Source organism: Dasypus novemcinctus, chromosome 29 (genome assembly GCF_030445035.2).
Source record: "Dasypus novemcinctus isolate mDasNov1 chromosome 29, mDasNov1.1.hap2, whole genome shotgun sequence".
NCBI classification, from domain to species: Eukaryota; Metazoa; Chordata; class Mammalia; order Cingulata; family Dasypodidae; genus Dasypus; species Dasypus novemcinctus.
The window spans coordinates 18,179,817-18,204,052 of record NC_080701.1 but is presented as its reverse complement, the minus strand read 5'-3'; the positions used below and the strand labels follow the sequence as shown (position 1 = coordinate 18,204,052).

Here is a 24,236-nt window from a genome sequence, read left to right as displayed (position 1 = left end):
AGGTGTCGAACATCACGAAAGCCTCCAGCTCGTTTGCTCATTATATTTCCACAACACACCAAGAAGTAGGAACTACTGTAATCCTCCTCTGCAGATGAGAGAAGTATGACTTGAATGGGCTATGCCATTTGTCCACTGTCACACTGTTAATTAACAGAAGACCTGGGGTTTGCAATTGCTTCTGTCTCTTGCCAAAGTCAGCTCTCTGTCCAGGTGGCTCATAACAATTCAAGTCTGTCCCCGTATTTTTGGGTGTTGATATTAATTGAAGAAATTGAACACATGACACATGTAAAGAAAAATTGGGTGCATAGCTATGCTATTTCCTTTAAGTAGACAAGGAATGCAGGGACTAGAAGCTTCAATATAATCTAAAGGAGCCAGGAATGGTTGGGGGAAGAGGTAGAACATGGTTATACCTTGGGTGGTGGCAGGACTTAAAGAACAAGAATGGACGGGTAGGATTAGGTAGGCTGGGGAAACAGTCCCTTCTACTAATCAATAAACTATTTACAGTGTGTGATGAGAGATAGTTATGGCCACATAGGTCACTGTGTACAATTTGAGTTTTACTTTCTAAATTTGTAGGAGGTTGCTACATATTGAAAATCATCACGCTGGTGGTTGATAATTCACCGTTTGCCTGTGAGTGGAATGGGTAAAACTCTCAGGAGTGTAAGAGTTCTGACAGGTATTTCCTACATCTCATAGGAAGAACGTAATCTTCAAGGTCTGTTGTTGTGCTTGTTTTTTGTTTTTGCTGCTTTGTGATTTTTTTCTTTTCTTTTCTTTAACTTTGCACTTAAAAATAAAAGTAGTACGAATAGGAGGAAGCGGCTAAGTAGATGGAGGAGTTGGTAGGAAAAGAGAAGAGGGGAAAATATTATAGAAAGGAAGAATAGAGGGGGAAAAAGGTTAGTTAGAACAATAAGCAGACAAGGTGGACTGGAGTAGAAGGTTCATAATGGGAATTAGAAAATAAGGTTGAATAGGCAAAAAGGAGGAGCTCAGTGGCGGCAAGGAGGGCCTATTTATAGTATCCTCTTTGACTTGTGGCAAAAGTAGATGACCTGGGAAGTGGCTATGGCTCAAATGATTGGGCGCCCGTCTAACTTGTTAAGGCAAACTGGCCCGTGCCCACAGAGAGCTGGCAGACTGTGCCCATAGAGAACTGGCGCAGCAAGATGATGCAAAGAAGGGAGACAAGCAGACACAGAAGACCATGCAGTGAATGGACACAGAGAGCAGATAGCAAGCAGCGGTTTGGGGGGGGGGGGGGGGTGGAATAAATAAATAAATAATAAATCGTTTTTTTTTTTTTTTTTTTAAAGTAGTGACCTACTCTGAATTAAAAAAGGGGGGAGTGAGAACCCCAACTCAGTGCATCCTGGCAGGAGACCCTGTGGAGGTCCAATGAGGGCAGCGGACAAGGAACAGGCCCCACCCTTTGGGAGCAGAGTCTGGCCTAAGAAGTATGAGACACACTTGAAAGATCAGAAATGTGTTTAAGACAATGGGGAACATTTCCTTTTTTTGAATGAAGACAGGCATTTCAAAAGAGTTCAGGATTATCATGTTTATAAAGCAAGGCATTTCCCTACTCAAACCTCACATCTTGGCTCTGATTTAATCTAGGTATTATGGATAGACAGCTAGACATTGTGCTTCTGAAAAGCATAAAGAGTCGACTAGGATCCCCTTCCATGAGGGTAACCGTTGTTCTTACACCATCCTTGTCAGGTTTTTGTACCCCTCTCATTCAGACTAACCACAACTGGGAGGAAAATGTTAAAGTCACAGTTTCGAAATTAGGATTGCTCAATAGGTGGTTCCACTGCAAACCCTTTGCTGAAGGTCCCCACGGGACTGGAAAAGCAAAGCAAATAAAACACAGCATGCCCGAGACACAGTATATTTTCCTTCCAGATAGCACCAGGGTGGCAGGCTTCTCGAAAAGGTCAAAGGCGCATCACCAAAAGTATATTGTTTTCCTGGATTAGGCCTTCTTTTTTCTAAATTTGAAGTTCTCAGTCTTGACAAACAACCTCTCCTTGGAGATTCCTAGAAAATCGTGATGAATATTTTATATCTACTCTACTTTTACCCACCACAATAAGAACTCTACTGAATAAAATTTTTAAAAAATTTAAAATAGCACCTTCTCTCTGAAATCTTCACTATAACCCTCTCTTGATTATTTATATATGCACATATATACTTAAAACACATACATTTATATATATATTACATACATATCATATATTACATGCATATATCTATCTACACATGAGAAATAGCCATGGAAAGCAGCCCTATTTAAGGAACCCCAGCCCCATTTCCTCCACTGAAGCGCATTCAACTGTGCCGCAGAGAGCACAGCCACCTACTTCTCATCTCCAGAGACGGCAGCTAACCTGTTCATAGGAAATGTTACAGAGAAGCCCAAATTCCAGACAAATGGAAGATGTCATCTCATAAATAAGAGCAGCATTGTGCCTTATAATTTGTATAATTCTAATAAGCATGGAAAAGTCCAGCCCCTTTAAATTAGTGTGCAAATTATAACCATCAACCTTTGTTATGGAGTAGGGTCTTACAGAATATAAAAATACAACTATGGTACTGATATACTAATGAGCTTTCTATGCTGTGGGATGGTTTAGTTGTGGATAGACTAATGTTGGCAGCAGATGAATAATTGCTTCGCATGTACTAAACATAACAGAGCAGCACAGAACTTCATCATTTGTCAGCTTTATTTGTTTAAATGAGAAAAATGCTGACAGCAGTTATTGCTGTAATCCCCTTATTTATCAGATAGAAAATGCTTGTTACTCTTAGCAGACCTAATCCTTTTGGGATACTAAAAGTTAAGAGAATTTTCAAACTAATTGAAGGTATATACGTCACGGTTCAAAGAAGAGAAATGTAAAAGTCAAGGGGAAAGAAATGGAGAGAGGCGAAAAAAATTAAAATAATTTATTTCTAGGTCATCCTGAAATAAAAGGGTTACAATCGGCCAAAGAACATGACTGGTTCTGTGGAAAATGAAGGATTCTGGAATAGTATTTAGCACTCCGTGCTATGCCACTCCAGCCCAGTGCCTACTAACAGCTCCCCTCAAGCCTTTTCTCTGAAGCTCATTACCATGCTCCCACCCAGCCCAGCAGCAGCAGCCTGCCTGGGGTATTTTTTGCTAGCTTTCTTTCAAATACACCCGGTGATGGGCGCTTAGGGAAGCATTTGAAGCAGTTCTCCAATGTTTACCTCCCCTCACAGCTTTATGCTCTTCAATCATTTGGAAGTTTTCTGTGGCAGGATACGTGGCTTACTAAACCGAATAACGAGATTCCCCTAAGATGGTCTTCTTACCGTAAACCACATGGAAGCAGTACGAGACCAGCAGACTAGGTCTTGGTGAATTGTTTTCTCGTCTCACTTTCACCGTCTGGTTCCCTGGTCCATATAAGCCAAGAATTCCACTCATTCCGAGCTTCATTTTCCACACTGGAAGGCTTCATGCTTGTTTCAGGAACTACCCCAGAGAATGATTATACAGTTTTTCATAGACAAAACCCCAAATAACTACTCCAGTACAATTCTACAAGTAGCACAGGACCTTGTTCAATTCTCTGGAAGAGAAAAACATCCAGGCTCCCCATGAAAAGCAGCAGTCTCTTGTATGCTCTTCACAGGTATCTCAGCCCTCTAATTCCTAAACTGGGCTTAGGGATCGCCCCTCTTTACTCCACTGTATCCTGAGCAGGTGAAAAAACAGCCTGTTCACATGAAATGGGTGAGTTCCAGCACTTATACAAGGGACTGTTCATCATGCGTCTCGTACTAGTCCAGGATTTAGAGACTAAAAAAGCATACCTGAACCATAAAAGAAGTGTCACCACGTTTTGAATAATAATATATTATAGAATAATTACTTTAACATTTGTATGGCCCTTTACTTTTGTTTGTGCGCTCACCGGCATTAGCTTATTTCACACAATGTTACAATGATTTCTAATGCTATTATTCCCATTTTGGCCCAGGTCCCATGCCACAGGAAAGAGATCAAGGTGTCATGAGGTTTGTGACACATATTTACTAAAAATAGTTTAATTGAATACTTCAACTACCACTGTGGTGGTGCAACTACACCAGGCAAAGATGATATTCCAACTCCCTGCCCTTAAGGAACTCCAGGCCAGAGCAGGAAAATGTGCCCCAAGAACGGAGTATGACAACTGCCATGGCAGGACAAGCGCAGGTTGCTACAAGATCTTCCATGAGGGGCTTTCTAATTTCTCCATTGGATCAGGAAGATTTTCTGGGGGTGGGTACCATTGTACCTGAGCTGGGAAGGCTCAGTCCTCACCTAATATTTGGCTTGGGTTCTAGGGCAAGGCTCTGGGGCCCTGGTAAGGGCACATGAATCTGACACATATTTTTTCCAGAACTCTGACATATAGGAAGAATTGTCAAGAAACTGTGGGTCCATTTCTTGGGGAAGCTTAGATATCTTCAGGCCAACACGCTATCCAAAATAATAAATTAAGTATAGGTAATTAAAAGGGAGAACCATATTTCATTTTACCGGCAGATGATTAATTAGGGCTAGATGTCTTTTGCCACTTCATCCTAGCAACAAGATTAAATTGTATTTTGATTAAAAAAAAAAAAATCAACCATCCCTTGAATGTACACTATGTCTAATGAATCCTCTTTAGTTTCCCCTAGATAATAACCACTTCACTTATTCCTCAGACACACCTCCAGTTCAGTCTTAAGTACAGAAGCTAAGAACACACCCAAGCTCTCCAGTTTCTTCTACACCAGAGATTAGAATTAATAAGGAAAGAGTTGTCTGCCAGAGGAAAGCAACTTAGCTTGATACTATTGTCTGATAACAGTGAGAGGGGAAACAAGAGGTGGACAAAGTAGGGTTATTTAGAGGACAGCATCCTGGGAATGACTCACTAATATCTCATCCTCACAGTCTTGTGGGAAGCCTGGTCATGACTCCCAACCCTGCTGGGCCAATCGACATCTTTCCAATCCTTTGGTCATTGAACTTACCTCCTGCTAGCAGGAACATGGTGGAGGTTAAGGCATGAACCATGCAACTTGAATCCCCCACAGTGCTACCTCTGGCTCCAAGAGCATCACTTAAATTCAATGGCAACAGTGACTCCCATACAAGTGACAAAAGAATAAGTTATTCTATGAATGACAAATATTCACCTGTTAATATTAGCTCACTTATCTTTTTTGAATTGTAAAAGTCCATAATTATGTCCTTGGTTTTTGACGCATTATCATCAGCCTGTGCCTCATTCAAAAAATAAACATACCAATTTTATATTTATCACTTTAAGTAGGCTAAACTTGATTGAGTACTTGCTATACACTAGGTCCTGGGCTAAGTATATTATCTGTTTAGGTTCAATAATTCTCTCAACAGTTCTTTCTGGTAGACAGAATTATTACCGGCATTTTACACATGGGAAACTGAGGTGAAAGGAAGCTAAGTAATACGTCTACCCAGAAGATTTGGTAAATGGAGAGCCAGATTTTAAACTCGGCACCATCTAACACCAATACTGGTGTTATTAACTACTAGATAATCTTCATTTTTAAAATTTATTTTTATGATTCCCAGTTCAAATATACAAACATCTGAACACTGTATGAGCAGAAAAGGCTAAAAAAAAAAAAAAAAACCAAAACATCCAAAGACATTGGTCAAGAATTCGGGGTTTGATATAAACTCTGGTCAATATCTGTAATTATTATTAAATTACCATGCTTTCCTATTTGCTATCTCTGCTAAGGATGGAATGAGAGCAAATGGTCTCAATTTTTTATAGGAAAAGTTAGCCATAAGAAATAAGTTCTTCATATTCTGCCATAGGTTATAGAAGGAATTCATAATATTTTCCTCAAAAACTTTAAAAAATATGCCAGTCCTATCTGTTTCTCCTATTTGAGAAACAAGAGTGTTGAACAAGATGAACTCTGAGGTGTGGTGGAGGAATGCTTCGGTAAAATTGGGTTCTAAACTCACAATCAATGGAACACTTGAGAGATTGCTTATTTCTATGTTATATGGTCTAAAATACATATTTCCCAAATGTACTTTGGTGATTTGTGAATCATTGAAGGTAACTTCATATTAATGACTTTCTGGAAGACACTAGACACAAATCCCTATCACCAAAAGAGCAAAATTCTTAGATGTAAACTTTTAAGATTTAATACATTTTTATTTCTACTCATCTCCCTCTCCTCAACACAATCCATTAACCTTTTATCCCCAGAGAGTGACTGCAGTTGTTAAAAAAGGAAATCACAGACAATGAAATCCCTGAAATGAATTCCTTAAGGAGAAAAATATTAGTTTACTGGAGTTAAGACTTTTCCCATAACATAGTGGAATACAAGCTATTTCACTCATTAAAGTTGGAAATCTCACAGATAGAATAAGATAAGGGCCACAGAGCATTGGTAAGGGAAGACCCGATTTTACTGAACAGTAAAGCAGTGGTTCAGTTTATTGAGAACACAAGTTTCCCACAGGCGTTACCTGGATTACGAAGCTGTGTTTTGCTTGTTGTTGTCTGTCATTGTTATGGGTGTGTATCTGTGTGCCTGCCTGTGCCACTGAAGCTCTTAATATCTGTGTTACTGAATGCTCCACCCTTTTCTCAGGGACATCATTGCTGGGTTGGGAATACCTCTCAATTCTTTAGCTTCCAGATGTTAACAGAAGAAAACGCAAGGAAGGAGAGGTCCCATATTTCCAGATGCAATGAGGAAGAACAAATGAAAGAGCATCTCTTGGCTAGTGCAGGGAACTGAACGTGTGCATTACGAAGAGCTATAGCCGTGTCTGTGCAAACAAAGTAACTCATGTCAAATAAATTGTGCTTTTTGCAAGAAAGAACTCTAGCTTTGGGTTTTCCAAGCTAAATTGCATGGAAACACACAATCCATTTTCCTCTTATTTGAACTGTTAGATGACGGGGCCAAATTACCAGAAAGACCAAAGGCAGTTTGTAGCCTTTAACTACTGAAAAGACTTATTGTGTCCAATGTGGACATACAAAAGAGTCCGTGTCACTCCCAAGCACTCTCAGAGCCTATGGATTTCCCACTACTTCTGTGAAGAAAGAAAACTGGTAAATGAGAACAAGATAAAAATTCTCTCGGATTTCAGAAGTGGAGACTCTGTTGCCCACCAATAAATAAAGCCTTATATCCAACAGGATTTATAATTACGGGGACAGTTCTCTCTGGTCAGATGTGGTCCCACACTCCTTGGCCTCTCAGTGTCATTCCCTCCTATTGGAATTTCGCAGTCCCAATCACAACCCACTAAGCCTGTAAAGGCAGTGAAGCCTTGTTTTCCAGCTTTGCGTGGAAGAACCCAAAGGAGGTAATACATCTATTTTTCAATGCCTGAGGCCATTTTGTTTCCAACTTTAATTGCACTTATGTATTGGTTCTGGGTATAATATTTTCACTCATCTTAAGCTCCAGTTTCCACTATTCCACTATTAATATAGAGCTTAGGAAGCATAACTGCAATGTGTGGTAGACAATGATTTTTATTAACTACACAGAAGAAAATTGTTTAGAGAGAGACATTTCTGTCCTTTAGATTCAATCAAATGACTTGGAAGAAAAGGTTGTGCTTATTGAATTCTTTTCAAAAAGGTAACCATTAAAAAATAAATTCTTTCACCACAGTATTTGTATATTCTCGTCAAGACTGTCTTTTATGAGTTTTGTTCTGCCCAGTTACTTTAAAATATGTGACTTTTATTGGCCTCTTTGTGTGGGTGTCTTGTTTTATTTTTTTAAAAAGAAGCAGAGATGAGAATTTTACATGGAGGCAGAGAACATAATCAACACTCCTATCTGCATGATATGTAGTTGCCTAGTAATGCTGGGGGAATTAAAAGGGGAAGCATTAACAAAATAGAATCTTGTAAATTAAAAAAAAAATAGAATGTTGTAAAAATTACAAGAGGGTACAGTATTAAATTGGTCTGCAATACTTACCAAAAGCACTTTAAATGAGAACAGATACGGGATTTGCTAGCAGTGGTATAAAAATGGCTGATCATTTTTCAATGTTCTTCCTATCTTTCATTTGGAGCAGTTTACCCAATGGGATTCTGCTATTTTGAGTTCATTACTGGGCAAAATCTAGGGCAAAGTCATCCAAGGAAAGCACATACAGCCCCACTGAGCCACTGGTATTTGAGTGTTTTCCAGGTGGACTAATTGAGCATAAGATACAGAAACGTTTCATGTCCTACCATTGTTTTGTAGGCTATTTCTTGCATGGTAGATGTTTTTCCTTTTGTGCATTCTTCCAAATTTTAAAGCCTTCCTTTCAATTCTTTCATGCCAAGGTAAGTGAAACTGCTACTGTGTTAAATCTCTCTCAACACCAACTCCATCCATCTTCTATCCTAGGTCCCATCCTTGGGAGCACAAAATATGAAAATTTACTGGCACCAACATTCGATGTGTCCTCTTTTCCATGCATTATGCAAGATCCTTCTTTCAAAAAGAAAACTACACCTGCCATCCTAGACCCGTCTCTATCTTTTGTTGTTACTAACTTCTTTCTAACAGTGCCAGACACAACAGAGGGAAAGAGATTGGCCCTTATGGAGATGGCAGAAAAGGTCAGGTCTAAAGAAACTCCAATGGAATAAGTGCAGGATTAAACACTTGAGAAATTCAAACCCTAAACAGATTTCTGATGGAAAATGATAAACCATGTACAGAAACTCATCTTTAAGACAGCAAGAAAACTTGTCAATATTTTGATTGGGAAGGAAAGCACAGGAATCTGTAGATAAAAGCAACTTAGAGTGTTGAGGAAATATACCTGAAATGGAAACCCAGTGACCTGATTCTAGAAACAGCTGTGCCATGAACAAGTTTAGGTATGCATCTTGGATCTTAAAATAAAGACGCTAGATGATCACTAAGATCTCTTCCACCTCTCATGCTCTAATTCAAGATCCTAAGATGCTTGAGTTCTAGAGAACACCATCTCTGAAACAGGCATTTTTTTTTCCCTCATACCAATTCCAATCTGGAACATAAAGGGAGATGGGATAGGGTGTTAGGTTCCCCACCATGGAGGACTGAATCATGGTCCCCCACAAAAGGCAAGTTCAGGTCCCACCCCTGGTCCTGTGGGCGTGGACCCATTATAAACAGGATCCTCTTGAAGACGTTGCCTCAGTTAACATCTAACTGAGGCAGTGTGGGCTTTTCATCTGGATTACGGGAGATCTTTAGAAGCAGAATGAAATTCAGGTATAGAGAGAGAAGCAGGGGACATCCAGAAGCTGGAAGTCAATGGAACCCAAAGGAGAAAGGAGAAGATTTTTCCATGTGATGGAAAAGCCAGGAACCCCAAAGATTGCCAGCCAGAAGATTCAGCACACGCCTCAGTTTTCTTATTTATAAAAAAGAAAACAGCAACAGCATTGCCTACCCCAGAGGCCTGCTGTAATGACTAACTGAGATAATGCTCATCAAATGCTTACATGAGGCCTGGTATATAGTAAGTGCTCAAGAAACTGATTGGTATGATCAGTATTATTGTCAACCTCACCACTGATGATCCAAACACCTCTGTCGCTAATGAAGTAAAAACGGCCCTCAAATCTTTCATATTAGAGAGAAATCCAGTGGTCACCTAATTTGGGCAGTATCACTAAATTGTAATCAGAGACCTAAAGAGGACTCAGAAGCCACCAACTGTGGAGAATAAAATACAAGAGAATAATATCCAGGAGGAAAGATTAAAGAAGCTGAGATTATAATGCTTACAAAAGAGCATGGTGGGCGGCGGACTTGGCCCAGTGGTTAGGGCGTCTGTCTACCACATGGGAGGTCCGCAGTTCAAACCCCGGGCCTCCTTGACCCGTGTGGAGCTGGCCCATGCGCAGTGCTGATGCGTGCAAGGAGTGCCGTGCTACGCAGGGGTGTCCCCGCGTAGGGGAGCCCCACGCGCAAGGAGTGCGCCCCGTAAGGAGAGCCGCCCAGTGTGAAAGAAAGCGCAGCCTGCCCAGGAATGGTGCTGCACACACGGAGAGCTGACACAACAAAAAGAGACACAGATTCACATGCCGCTGACAACAACAGAAGCGGACAAAGAAGACGCAGCAAATAAACAGAGAACAGACAACCAGGGTGGGAGGGAGGGGAGAGAAATAAATAAATAAATAAATCTTAAAAAAAAAAAAAGAGCATGGCGAAAGATTCAATATTTGTCTTTGAAGATATTTAGAATCCAGAAAATGAGAACAGTGACTGCCTGGTTTTATATTCAGTAAGGATATGTATTACTGTTAGACAGGATGTGGTGTTACTGTTTCGTAGAGAAGGAAAAAACCATGGCCCCAGAGAATATGGGAAAAGACCACCGAGGGAGTCATTTAAAGTTTGCATCTTAAGTCTGGGATAATGTAAATATGATGGCATTCGAATGAGGCAATTGCAGGGGGCTTACATGGTCTTTCCCGGCCATATAGCAAGGTGAGGCTCGGAGGAGCAACCATGGCTGCTTCTGATTGCTCCATGCTCTTACCTGAACTCTCGTCCAGACTCTCCTCAGAGACGTGCTCATTTTGATGGACCCACTCCCCATTGCATTTGAAGAATATCTGCATGGCTGGTCTGGCTTTGCACCTCAGCGCAATGGGGTTGCTCTTGATGATATACGCATCGTCTGGCTCCTCTATGAAATGAGGCAGTGTTCCCGGGGCCGATGGGATGGATTCCGGAAGGATGTCACCGTTGTTGGTCCCTGCAAAATCGAAGAGGACATCAGAACTCAGCCTGCATCTGCAGCTCACAAGTCAGAATGCAAAGCACGACCCGCATCAGGTCTCAGAATCTGTTTCTTCATATTATTCCAGCATGCTTCTAAGATCTGTGTAGATGAATTATCTTCTAGAAGCTGAACTAGCAAAATCTGGTACCTCCAGCTTCCCATTCTTCAGTGTTATTGAACTATGGAAAATAATGTATTGGTCACCTCTGAAACTATACTGGGGATTCTGAGTGTCTTTGCTGAAAGAACTAAGATAAATATCTGTGGGTTGAGCGACTGAATTTCAAGATTCACTCTGGCCAGTGGTTAAATCAAATGGTTTAGTGAAGTCCCCAAGCTGCCTCCAAACTTTGAAAAAAATGGGTGCAAATAGATTTTGTCCTCCCATATATGGGTGTGCATAATGGTAAGGTTGGTGGAGGGTATTCTAGTCACAGATAGGGCCAAAAATTTCACCGCTTCTTTTTTCTGTATTTATGAAACTTTGATGATTGCCTGGTAGTCTCCTTTAAATAGGATTTCTGCCAGTAACTCATCAACTTACTACCCCCTCCTAAAAGGGAGGTGAGTTCATTCTGCTTGTCTTTGGCCATGGCTATCCTCCCAGTAACCCCCTGCATTCCCACCCCATACATCACGCATTACTGTTACATTTTTAGGAGGTACGGGGGAATTGAACCCAGGACCTCGTACACGGGAAGCAGGCACTCAACCACTGGAGCTACAGCCACTCCTCTATACCACGCATTATACCATCAAGATTGAGAACTAACGCACAACGCTAAAATCCCTATGTGCTTGTCATTTTGGACCTTTCATTCCATCTGCTCCAAGGGAAGAAATAGATGTGGTTCTCCCCTAACTATAGGGAACTGATAAGCAGAGAGAAACAACCCAAAAGAGGGAGAGCAGGGGCCAAGGCTCTGCTTCCTCATCCGTTCCCCACATTTAGCAAGGACCTGAAGCCCAGGAGACCACCTCAGTGTCAAGGGCAGGAAGGCATGACTGCTAAGTCAGGTGGAGATGACCGAGGGGAACTCTGCCTTAGGCTGGAGAGGGCCCTGTGGCCTTCAGGACTAAGCTGGGCGACAAGGGTTCATGAGCCCAAGGGAAAAACAATTCCATCATACCCAGCTCTCTAGAGAAAGCCTGGGGGAGCCTGCATCCTCGGACCCCCACCAAAGCAATTCTGAACAAACACAGCCTCTTATTACTCACACTCAACCAAAAACCCAAATCAGTAAGTATTGTCAAAGGTGAACATAATTCGTAATAGTAGGAGTAATTTTCTGTTTCAAGACCCTTTAGGAGGCATGTTAAAATATATATATATATATATATAGGGAGGGGGTGTTAGGACTTCAAGAAACATGACTGCCTGTAATTATATTTTATGTAGGGAAAAACATTTTTAAAAAACACTAAGTTATGAAAAAGACTACCTGCCACTAGAAACATGCAAGAATTGTTTGCTACTGCAATGAATTAAACATAACAATAGCTTGATTCTTGCAAACAAGATTTTTTTCCCTTTAAATACATCCACTTAAGTAGAAAGAAAAAAAAAAGCCTTATATAACAAAGAGTTTAAGGTACCAGTTAAGTCTTAAAACGCGTTTGTAATGGAAAAAAAAACGAACTCAAGTGCAGGCAACTAGAAGTACCAAAAAATCATCATAAAGGAAATACTATAAAAAGAAAACAATTTATATCATAAAAGTACAATGAAAGCACACAGAAAATCAAGTATGTGCAATATATCAGAGGTTTTGAGAGAGAATTTCAGTTTTTCCAAATGTTTCAAATTATATTTACAATGGACTTCATAGAATGTATCATATATTAATTCATTTTGTTGCTGACTGCTCATGCCAATTTCAATCTTCAGTAAATACCAAGTCCCTACAGGCTTTCATAAATCCATGCATTAGAAGAAATGACAAAGGTATTAAAAGATTTTATATGGACATCAAAAGCTCATACTCCCATCAGGGGCTTGCGTTCTGTCCAAAGCAATTCATTGTTGCATAAAAGGATCCCCTGATAAAGACCGAACCCTTTGCTGGCAGCCTGCACCAGCAGTCACATTTTGAATGATGCATTTTTGTTTAATTAGTAACAATACATGACCTGATCGAAGGAACTATGAGAAGCAGAGGCAGCAGGGAGGGGTCATAAATAATGATCTCTGAGAAAATAGTGAGACCCATTTATCCAGCCTAAAGAAAATGCCAAACAAACAAATAAAGGCCCTGGATCATTAGATAAATCACCTTTTAACCCATCTGACTCAAATACAGAGATCTAAAAGCAATTAGGTTACCCTCTTGCCATTTTAATAAACGCCCTTTAGATAAAGTAACAGGTTGCATCCTGGCCTGAAATCCGGCACAGGAGAGTTGCAGGGAAAAGTCTGAGGCTAAGTGTGCTGGCTATCGCCAGGACCTCTGGGGAGCAGATGTGGCTCAAGGGGTTCAGCGTCTGCCTCCCACACGGGAGGTCCCAGGTTAGGTTCCCAATGCCTCTTAGAAACAACAACAACAACAAACAACAACAAGCAAACAAATGAAAAAGACCACTCTAGGGAGCCCATACGGCTCAGTAGTTGACACTGGTTTCCCACGTAGGAGGTCCCAGGTTCAATCCCCAATCCCAGGACCTCTTAAAAAAAAAATCAGTCTTAGCTCTGGGGAGTGCCAAAAAAAAAATCCCAAATGGTAGAAGATAACACTATTTTATCTAAACTATTTCTGCAGTGGTGTCAAAATCATGTATGCATACAGAAAGGGCTGAAATCCATGTAAACAAGGCAATAAAGAAAATAACTGATGTATCAGGGAGACTGTAGGTATATAATTATATAGGTATTCCATTTACAGCTTTCCAAGAAACAAGTGAGACAAGCACAGGTAAGACTATGATATACCGTCCTCTTGTTTTGTGTGGTTTTGTGTGATGAGGTGTTGGCAGTGGTGCTGATCTAACACTCCTATCCACTCTAGCCTGCCCATCCCAGGTTCCGAGCTCTAGCCTGGCTCAAATTCCTGATCCAGTCCTGCCAAGCCCCAGGAATGCCCCCCGCACCGCCCCCCCCCCCCCCACGCACTGGGATGCCCTCCCCCCACACCATCACTGCTAGTCAGGGAGTGGTAAGGTCCTCAACCCCACCTATTTATTGGCTTTTCAAGAATTTCTCAGAGGATCTTCAAGGAGGGGAAGAAGGAGGGGCAGAGGGGAAGGGGAAAGACAAAGAACTGAAGTGGGAACTGTTAAGGGACTTAGACATTGCCGATGGACCCTGCTCTTTGGGGTTGGGGAGAGGGGACTTATTTTAATAAGTGGTTTTATGGAAGATCGCATGGATCCTTTTTTCTTTTTTTTTTTTTTTTTTGCTTCAAATTAAATATACTTATAATCTCAACAAGTTCCACCACTTGATAATTCAGAGAAAAGACTGCCCAGCCAGCTGCCTTCTTCCACACCTTTTTACAGTCTGGTCTACTTCTTTGCTAGCAGAAATGGTCACAGGATGCAGAACCCGTCCAGGAGTGAAAAGCAAACTTCTCTGAGAAAGCTTTTATTTTCCTAACAGGAAGAGGTGTGGCATTTACTGTCCCTTCTGGCTTTTCTTCCTGCCTGGGAAAGGTCAAGATAAGGTCCCAGGGGAACAAAGGTAAGTGCCAGAGGCCTTGAAGGGGCTCAACTAACACCAGGAGCCTCCCACTTCCAGGGAATGTGATATGGTTAAAAATCCCTAGTTGTTTAAGTACCGATAGTCAGATTTTCTGTTACTTGTGGCTGGATCTTCCTTCTTCAATAAAGCCAGGGTTCCAAGCTTATTTAATTAAATCCAATTGTGCCAGCTGCCATAAAAAGAATTTTGATAAACTAAGAAAAGTGGAGAAGTATGTGGCAGAAAACAAAAACAAGAGCTGCCATTTACTGAGTGATTACAGGTTATGGTAAGCCTTCTACATGGATTAAGAAATTTAATCTTCAAAACTCTCGGAGGAAGGTTCAACAAGCATCCAATATTGCATCTGAGGAAATGCTTCAGTAATGTATCTTGCCTAAGGCTATATAGCTAGTAAACATGACTCCCAAAAACCCTGCTCCTAAGCATCTCAGAAATCCATTTTCGTTAAGATGAACAGACCCTCAGAAATCTGATGCTGTAAGTTAGTGAGTGCCCACCTTATGGCAGTAGCATGCAGGACACAAAACCAAAATATAGAAGAGGATGCGTTATTTGGATGGCACAACCCATCTTACATTAAATGTAATATTTCTCTAACCGATCACTCAGTTATCCTGTTAGTTGCTCTGTGATTCCAGCACAGGATGGGTGTGCTGTGAAGTCATTCCAGAGAAGGTCTTGAGGGAATAGTTTTGAGAGAAGAGTAAGTTTCAACCAAGTTCATCCAGGGATCCTCAACAAGGTCAGAAACACAGTGGGAAGTCCAAGGTGAGTGCTGATGGAGATGCAGAAATAAAAAGGGAATCACTTTGTAGTGTTTCATTTGGAAATAGGTTCCTCTTTTTAAGGATGAATATTTGACAATTAAAACTACCTGATTAAGGGAAGCAGACTTGGTCCAGTGGTTAGGGCATCCGTCTACCACATGGGAGGTCCGCGGTTCAAACTCCGGGCCTCCTTGACCCGTGTGGAGCTGGCCCATGTGCAGTGCTGATGCGCGCAAGGAGTGCCCTGCCACGCAGGGGTGTCCCCGCGTAGGGGAGCCCCATGTGCAAGGAGTGCGCCCCATGAGGAGAGCTGCCCAGCGCAAAAGAAAGTGCAGCCTGCCCAGGAATGGCACCACCCACACGGAGAGCTGACACAGCAAGATGACTCAACCAAAAAGAGACAGATTACCAAGCCGCTGACAACAACAGAAGCGGACAAAGAAGAACACGCAGCAAACAGACACAACAGACAACTGGGCCGGGAGCTGGGGAAAGGGAGAGAAATAAATAAAATAAATAAATCTTAAAAAAAAAAAAAAAAACCCGGTTAAAACTCAACGTGGACAATATGAGACAGTGAACCTCAGCAAGAAAAAAGGGACCGAGGACATGACGCTGCCATTCTTTCATGTTTTAACCACATAAAACGGTCAATATGTGAACAGTTTTGATCTGTTTTAACTAGTAACTGAATTGGGCCACACTGGAGGCCAAGTCACTCCATGCTGGGATTCCTAAAACCCTGGGCCACCAGAGAACTCCGCTAGCAATCCATGAGGTTACAGAATAAGGGAAGCTGAGGTACAAGAGGTTTTCAGAAATTATTTTCACACATTTTTTTCCTGAAAGGATAATATGTTTAAATACATTTCTTTTTTTCCCCTTCCATCTCCAAAGCACACTTGGTCTTTTCACTATATTGGTCATTGTTCACAGTGCAACGAATAACTCTGTCACAAAGCCAAAACTAAATCTGGTAAAATAAATGGACTTCAGATTAGAATCAGATAACCTGACTGAAAGCATTGGTTAATACTGTGACTTGGGGAGAAGCTGAACTCCGACGTTCTGTTTTTCTCACCAGTAGCAATGGGCATTAAACTCGATTAGCGTTTTATGAGGTTAAAATGAGATTGTATATGTAGATATATTTCTAATATAAGTTAAATGCTGAGTAAATATAATGTGCCACTGATGCCACTACCATTTTCATTACCGTCATCATCATTGCTTGAATACAGAACACCATGAAAAGGAAAGAAAACTGTAATTATTATCCCTACGACCTCCATCCCCACACTTACAATCTGAATATTTATATTTCAATGATGTGATTGCTATTATTATCGTCATCTCTGAGCCCTTACGGCATGAATTGTTGCTAACCTAATTTCTGCTCTATTTGCTACTCATGTATGTTAGCAAAATTCTGTCAGGTCAAAACCTCGGAAAACATGCTGTGAAGTATTTATTCAACAAACAAGTAGTGAATGGTTACACCAGGCACTTGGCTGTCCTGCAAGGCAAGTGAGAATACACAATGAATTTTTCTGTTGGCCAGATCCCAAAACTATTGGCTTTAATAGGCAAGTGGTTATTAACTGAAGGGGATTCCATAGTATTCTAGACTCATTCTCACCGCAATATTTAAAGAAGTTAGGCACCTTAGAAACAGAAGATTAAATTCCATTCATTGTGAGCATATTGGTCCATGGTAATATGTGAATCAAACAGGGGAAACCAAGTTACATAATCTAAAGAACCGCACAATGGGGTTGGGTTATCTGCGTTTATTTATGGAAAGGCAGCTTGTCTCCATATGGATACTTATCTAGATAAGGGATGCACTGTACCCATTTAAGTCAGAGCAGCAGTTGGAATTTCGCATACCAAATATTTATGCAATTTATGAAACCCAGACTCTTTCCCTTGGCCCCAATAAAAGTTAAAAAAAAAAAATTTTAACTCAAAACTCTTGCACCTTCTTCCCAACTTCTAATAAAAATGGAATGCTTTATATTCCTGCATTTGCCTAGCGCACTTCAGTTGTGTTGCTCTCACATACTGTCAGCCGGAGCTTTTCTTCCATTAAGCAGATCTTAAACTCTTCAGAATGAAAGATGGTACAATGCTTACAGCATGGTCAAAGTAACCTGAAGAGCCAATTCTAGGTAGCAGTGCTTACAAAAGCACATCCACTACTCCCCAAATTATCACAATTTGCCTCACTGTAGTCATTCTTTTTTTGAAATAATACAGGCGTGTGTGCCTACTAGGATTAGGCAATGTTCTAGATAACTGGGGATATAAGTATGATTAAGACAGAGCTACTTTCCTCAAGGAGTTCACAGACTAAAAACAGAGACAAATGATTTTTAATGACAAACATGCTAACAGAACATACAAAGTACCACAGGAGCCCAGGCGAGAGCCCAATTTTTCTTGGGAGGATTTGTGGCCAGCATCACCAGGAAGAGAACATTTCAGCATAGTTGACCAGCTGGACAACAGGAGAAGGACTTTTCACCGGGGCATGGGGGCATGCAGGCATAGGAAGGTAAGAGGGACACTGCAGAGTGTGTGGTCCAGCTGAAAATATCAATTTGGAATATCATCTTCATTAAAATACACATTTTGAATCATTTACTTTGACAGTTGTAATAAACCTTTGGCCATATTTGTTTTTAACATCTCACACAAAAAGTATATCAACAATTTTCTATTCCAGTGAAGGCATAAAAGGGTTTGCAAACTATTCCAATTTCATCTAGATTTTCCTTTATGGAGTCTAACTGCTAGTATATCAAAATCCATAAGTTAGGGAAAAATAAAATTTATTAGCAAATAAATGAGAAATGATTAAATTCAAATATTTACAAAAATTATTCATTTTTAAATGTAAAAATTGAAAGTAATATTTTGCTGAGAATAGTGGATAGGGTGGAGCTTACGTTGTTTGTGAATTTTGTTCCCCAACAACAGATGCATTTGTGCATGAATGTTTAACACTGACTAGGTTTAAAATTCATCTGAAAACCTAGTGGGATTTGGGAAAGGTTTTGCTTTCAAAGTGTTATCGCTTTTCATTTGTAACTGACAGTTTTCAAGAGTGAGGCCATTCATAGTTATGGAAAAATGGTTGTTTTAATGTAACACTGAATGACAGAAAACCAAACAATCAAACACCATTCTCATATTTTTCATTCTTGGAAAATTACCTTTCAGGAAGAGCTTTGTGTTTTATGTTCTGCACACTCATACAGCAGGGATTTTCAATCTTTTTGTGACAAAAAAGAAGAAACAAAAGAGGGCAGAAACAAAAGCAAGAAGGAACAAATGATACGCCCCTCTTGAAATAATACACTTTTATTAGATGTAGGGTCACATTTTAAAAGACTGTGACCAAGTTTAGTCATATATATGAAAATTTAAATGAGGGCCAAGTTGACTGGAACATGCTTTGATACAATTTTTCATATGTGATCTAGATATAGGTGAAATAGAATGGAGGTCACCTTAGATGAAATCTCAGCCAGTTCTCTTATCTGAGAAGTCACCCAAGCCTTCTAACATTAGGCAATTTGTAGAAGAGTTCTAAGGACAGATCTGGTTAGAATCTGTTGTCTACAACAATAATCCCCACCCTTACCATTACTATATATTGCTTCCATTTTCGTGGGAAGGAAAACATTACATTTCACAACTAAATTTTGTGTTATTGCCTACTGAGAAGTTTTACCCAGCAAACAATCTTGTGAAATCTCTTTTATGATGACCTTGTAACTTGCAAACATTCTGGTAAAATCAAATAAACTAAAAATACAGTCTTCAATATTTTATGATATATTTTCTATTGCAAATTATTGGATATTCTAAAACTCAATTGTGAGTCATTGCCATCAAAGACTAATACTGTTGGTACATTTCATTCTAGTATTTTTCTTTCACAGGTTTAACATGTGAACTGTGTGCACTGGGTACATGTACTTCCGCATTCATAACTTTTCATAAAACTAATTCTTAATGATTGTAAGGAAGTAGGTATCTCAGTGTTAGTCTAGCCATTCCCTTATTATACAACATTGTTACTCCCAAATTATAGCTTTACACTGATAGAATTCTCCAGTTTTCATCTATATCCTGATTATTCCTGAATCTATATATCTTTAGGACTAGACGTCTCTCTAGAACCTGCATTAAATTGTCCCTAGGTACATTCATCGAAATATCCCAAAGACTGCTCAAAGTTCACATGCCTAAAAAAAACTTTCTCACCCCTCAAATCTGTTCTTTGGCCCAGATGCCCTAAATCGACAAATGGTCCCCTGAGCTCATTCAGGTCCTCAAGCTATAACCTGGATATCACCTCCTTTTCTCGGCTCAGGCCCCACATTCAATTATCACTAAGCCCCTCAAATTCAACAATTGCTCTCCACTTCATTTCTGCCACCCTGGTCCTCATAGTTGTTATAACTGGTTCTAAATCAACTCCTGACATCATTCTTACTTGCCTTCCTCCAGTCCATTCTTTACCTCCAAGCAGAGGGAGCGTTCCAAAATGCAAACTCGACCACACCATTCCATTAAAATCCATTAATCCTTCAGATAAAAGCTTCTTAACATGATCTGGTTCTTCACAACCAGCATGCTATAGAGACTACGTCTCAGTTCTTTCAGGGATTCAAGTGCTCTTCACTTGGGGCCTTCACACATACTTCTCCTTCTGCACAAAATACTATTTTTCTCCTTGGCTCTTTTGCCCATTCAGGTTCACCTTCATTGACACTTTCTGTGAAGCTCTCCCTCACCCCCAGATGCTGGGTTACAGTCTCCTTTTTGTCCTTCTGCAGTACTTTGCATTACTATGTGATTCCTCATGTATAAATGCATCTTCTTTTAGACTGTAAGCTCTTTGAAAGCAAAGGATATGAAAATCTCTTCATTATTTGTATTCCCAATGGCTAAACATCTCTGAGCCTCAACATATGCTTGTTGAATAAATAAAGTATGCACTACATACTTGTACACACATGGGGAACTACAATGAAACTTCTTGCTCATTATCTTTGCAATAAATATGTATTGAGCGCCTAAGGTAGGCTGCCAGTTTTCAAAAGGACTATGCAAGTTGTTTGACACAGCAACCAGCATCATATGAGTTTCCCCATTCTCATCCTAATCAACATTAAACATTACTTTTTAAACCAATGGGTAAAAGGAATATTAATTGTTTAACATATTCTTGATTACTAGCCAAGTTGAATATTAAGACCTGTTTATCAACTAATTTCATTTACATCTCTATAAATTGCTTATTGATACATTGATCATTGTAACCTTGTTTTCAGTTTTAAGATGACTATCCCTGAGGAATATCTAAGTATAAGCCAAACATAAACTTGAAGGAATAGATTCCATTGTTTTAGTATCAAGTGATTAAATTATATCCGTAGTGCCTTGTTTATGTTTTTTCTTCTAATTCCTAAGTTTATTAATTCACCAATACATTAGGGGAAAAAAAAGGAACTTGGGGTTGCAGGGGTCCGGAGATCAGTTTCCCTGTTCCAACACAATAGAATTTTTTTTTTTATTGACTTTGTAATAATATTACATTAAAAATATATATGTGAGGTCCCATTCAACCCCACCCCCCCACCCCACCTCTCCCCCCCCCCCAGCAACACTCGTTCCCATCATCATGACACATCCATTGGATTTGGTAAGTACATCTTTGGGCACCTCTGCACCTCATAGACAATGGTCCACATCATGGCCCATACTCTCCTCCATTCCATCCAGTGGGCCCTGTGAGGATTACAATGTCCGGTGATTACCTCTGAAGCACCATCCAGGGCAGCTCCATGTCCCAAAGACGCCTCCATCTCTCATCTCTTCCTGCCTTTCCCCATACCCATCGTCCACCATGTCCACTTTTCCCAATCCAATGCCACCTCTTCTATGTGGGCATTGGAACACAATAGAATTTTAACCAGAATGGTTAGACCTAGACAAACAGGTCTTATACAGGGAGGAAATTACATCTTAAAAAAAAAAAAAAAATCAATATTTTATGAGGAAGATTCATAAAGAAAGGCAAAGGAACTGAATTTGTCTTCCATTTCTTAATGAGATTACCTTCTTTAAACAACAAACTTACTTTTGGAAATCACCTCCAATGTTATCTGAGGATGAATCTTTTTTGATGCTCACGAAACCCTTTAATTCCTGTGTTATTTTTCCTAACACACAGATTTAGTTCAACCTGCTGGCTTGTAGTATTTGCTAAAGAGTGACGATTCACCACATGGCACTAGTGTCCAGCAATCAAAGCTACATCCTGATTTGACATTGATCTGACTGGGATGTGGAACCTGTATGATAAAGGGGGCTTACTTTTCTTACCCTACTTAGAGAAACTGTCAGAAACAGATTTCTACCAAGTTGTGTTTGAAACACAAAATATCAAGAAGAAGCACAGGGGAACAAATGTGGCCTTTGGAGTTATACAGAGGTAGATTCAAATCCAGACTCTCTTACTAATTAGCTGTGTGATCTTCGGCAAGATAGCTAACCTATCTTAGCCTCCATTTTATTCCACATGGAAAGAGTAAAAATATAGTACTCTGAGGTTATTATGAACATTCAAGTAGATGAATACCAAGTAGCTAGACTATTATATGACATATAGTAGGAATTAGCTGTATTACAGAAATTATTTGTGTATTCATCACTAAAGGAAAATTAAGGAATACAGGCTAAGGTTGAAACATAAAGGTGGATTTGCACCCTGTAGGTTATTTTTTGTTTGGGAGGAGAGATTGCTAGAACAAGAGTCCAGTCTACCTAAGAGTACCTTCAGAAAATGACAATTTTACCTATTTTTTCCTTACAAAGCAACGTCTAAGAGCACAAGCCAGGGACCAACTCTGAGGACCAGGATGTTCTTGGAGGATTAAAAAGACACGTGCCTTGGGAAGCGGACTCGGCCCAGTGGTTAGGGCGTCCGTCTACCATATGGGAGGTCCGTGGTTCAAACCCCGGGCCTCCTTGACCCGTGTGGCGCTGGCCCACGAACAGTGCTGATGAGCGCAAGAAGTGCTCCCCGTAAGGAGAGCTGCCCAGTGGGAAAGAAAGTGCAGCCTGCCCAGGAATAGCACCACACACACGGAGAGCTGACACAACAAGAAGAAACACAGATTCCCATGCCGCTGACAACAGAAGCGGACAAAGAAGAACACGCAGCAAATTTCAGACACAGAGAACAGACACCTGGGGTGGCGGGGTAAAGGGGAGAGAAATAAATAAATAAAATCTTAAAAAAAAAAAAGACACATGCCTTTACTATAATGGGTTTGGTAAAGAGCTTTGTATATATCGTTTGAAGACCTGCAGCTCTCCCCCGAGAATCTGGCAGCTGAATTACAGAGTTAACAACAACAACGACAACAAAAGGCAACAGGAAAAAAAAATCCTCCCACATACTTGCGTAGCTTGGTATTAGCTAATCCGCTTAATTGCAAGAGGATGAAGCCTGGGATGCACACTGTCAGCAAGAAGAATGGGCGTGGGGGGAATAGCACTCTGAGTAACTTTAATTGTATTATGTGATTTAATTATTCAGCTATCTCAGCACCCTACCTCCAGGTACAACGAATAGGAACCAGACAATCACGTGCCTATGCCAGGACAGAAAATGCAGTACAGTTTGCTATTTATCATCAATATGTTGTTAGCTTGCAGGTATCTATAGCTTATAGCAAGCACTTAATTTTGTTGGCATCCAGGTCTGGGTCAGGAGATAGGCAACGACCTGTGTTACCACTGAACAGGTTTTGAAGTTAAAAGATACAACCAACACTAGTTGGTACTTGGCGGGGGGAGATATTAAACCATCAATCAAATGGGTCAGTGTGCCATAGGAGGAATGAAGCATCCCCTAACATTTAGAGGTGACCTCCAGAGTAAATATGTGTGGAGTCCAGACAGTAAGAACATTTTCTCATTTGGTAAGTGGGATAGGAAGGGAAAAGTAAGAACGGATGATGAGAGCATCACACTATGATTTTTTTCCCTCCTCTCCCTCAGAAGCTTTTTAGGAACACATAAAAGTATCAAAACAATTTTAACTATGGTACCATTCTGGTCAAATGCAGTTTGTCTTGATCTTCTAAACATTAAATTAGAGAAATAGTGGCTCACCGTAAAATCTCAGAAGGGAAATATTTTCTGGTATTATGTCTTATACTTGGGATCAAATACTTTTCAGATATGGTATTGCCTAAATGGATCAGGTTCCACTATTAACAATGCTTATAAGTAAGCCTGGAAGCATCCACCCAAGCTCTCTCAGAAAGGAAGCCCATGAAAGTCCTCACAGTGGACTCCACATTTCAGCATCCTAACTGAAAATTAAAAGTAACATACATTAACTACCTGTATGTGAAGACAGAATAACAATACACCACATTGAAAGTAAGTGTTGAGTCCCGTAAGTTGGCGGTATGACAAGCATAATGACAACAGTGTCAGAGTAAGTTGATAAGCATGAAATAGCAAGTTGCTCTTTGCAAGGCAGATGTATGCATGTTATGATTCCATCCCTGTAATAAAATTTCTAGGATGGAAAACTGGGAAAGCAAACAGGCTTAGATATTTTTCACTGACTAGATGCTAATACATTAAGCTGGCTACAATAATGTCCAGTTCATTCCAGCAAAATTGATCAGGAGGTGTCCATCTTTGGAGAAGGAGACTGGAGTTCTGTGCTTATTACTACATACAAGAGACTCAAATCCATATAATACTTCCTTTTCCAACTGGTAATATATGATGCTACTGCCAAGATGAGGGAATAGCTCCTGATATGTTTGAGGTAAGGGAAACGGACTTGGCCCAGTGGTTAGGGCGTCCG

The 24,236-nt window shown here is 40.3% G+C and overlaps 1 protein-coding gene across 1 annotated transcript in view; it reads right to left on the bottom strand.

Annotated features, from left to right (window-relative positions):
* UNC5D (unc-5 netrin receptor D) overlaps positions 1-11,454 on the bottom strand; it is a 245,011-nt gene extending 233,557 nt beyond the window's left edge. Inside the window, exons 1-2 of the mRNA XM_058289814.2 lie at positions 11,406-11,454; positions 10,616-10,834 (exon numbers count right to left, since the gene is read on the bottom strand). Coding sequence (XP_058145797.1) covers positions 10,616-10,834; positions 11,406-11,454 — 268 coding nt within the window. The remainder of the gene's footprint in view (positions 1-10,615; positions 10,835-11,405) is intronic.
* Positions 11,455-24,236: the final 12,782 nt, after the last annotated feature.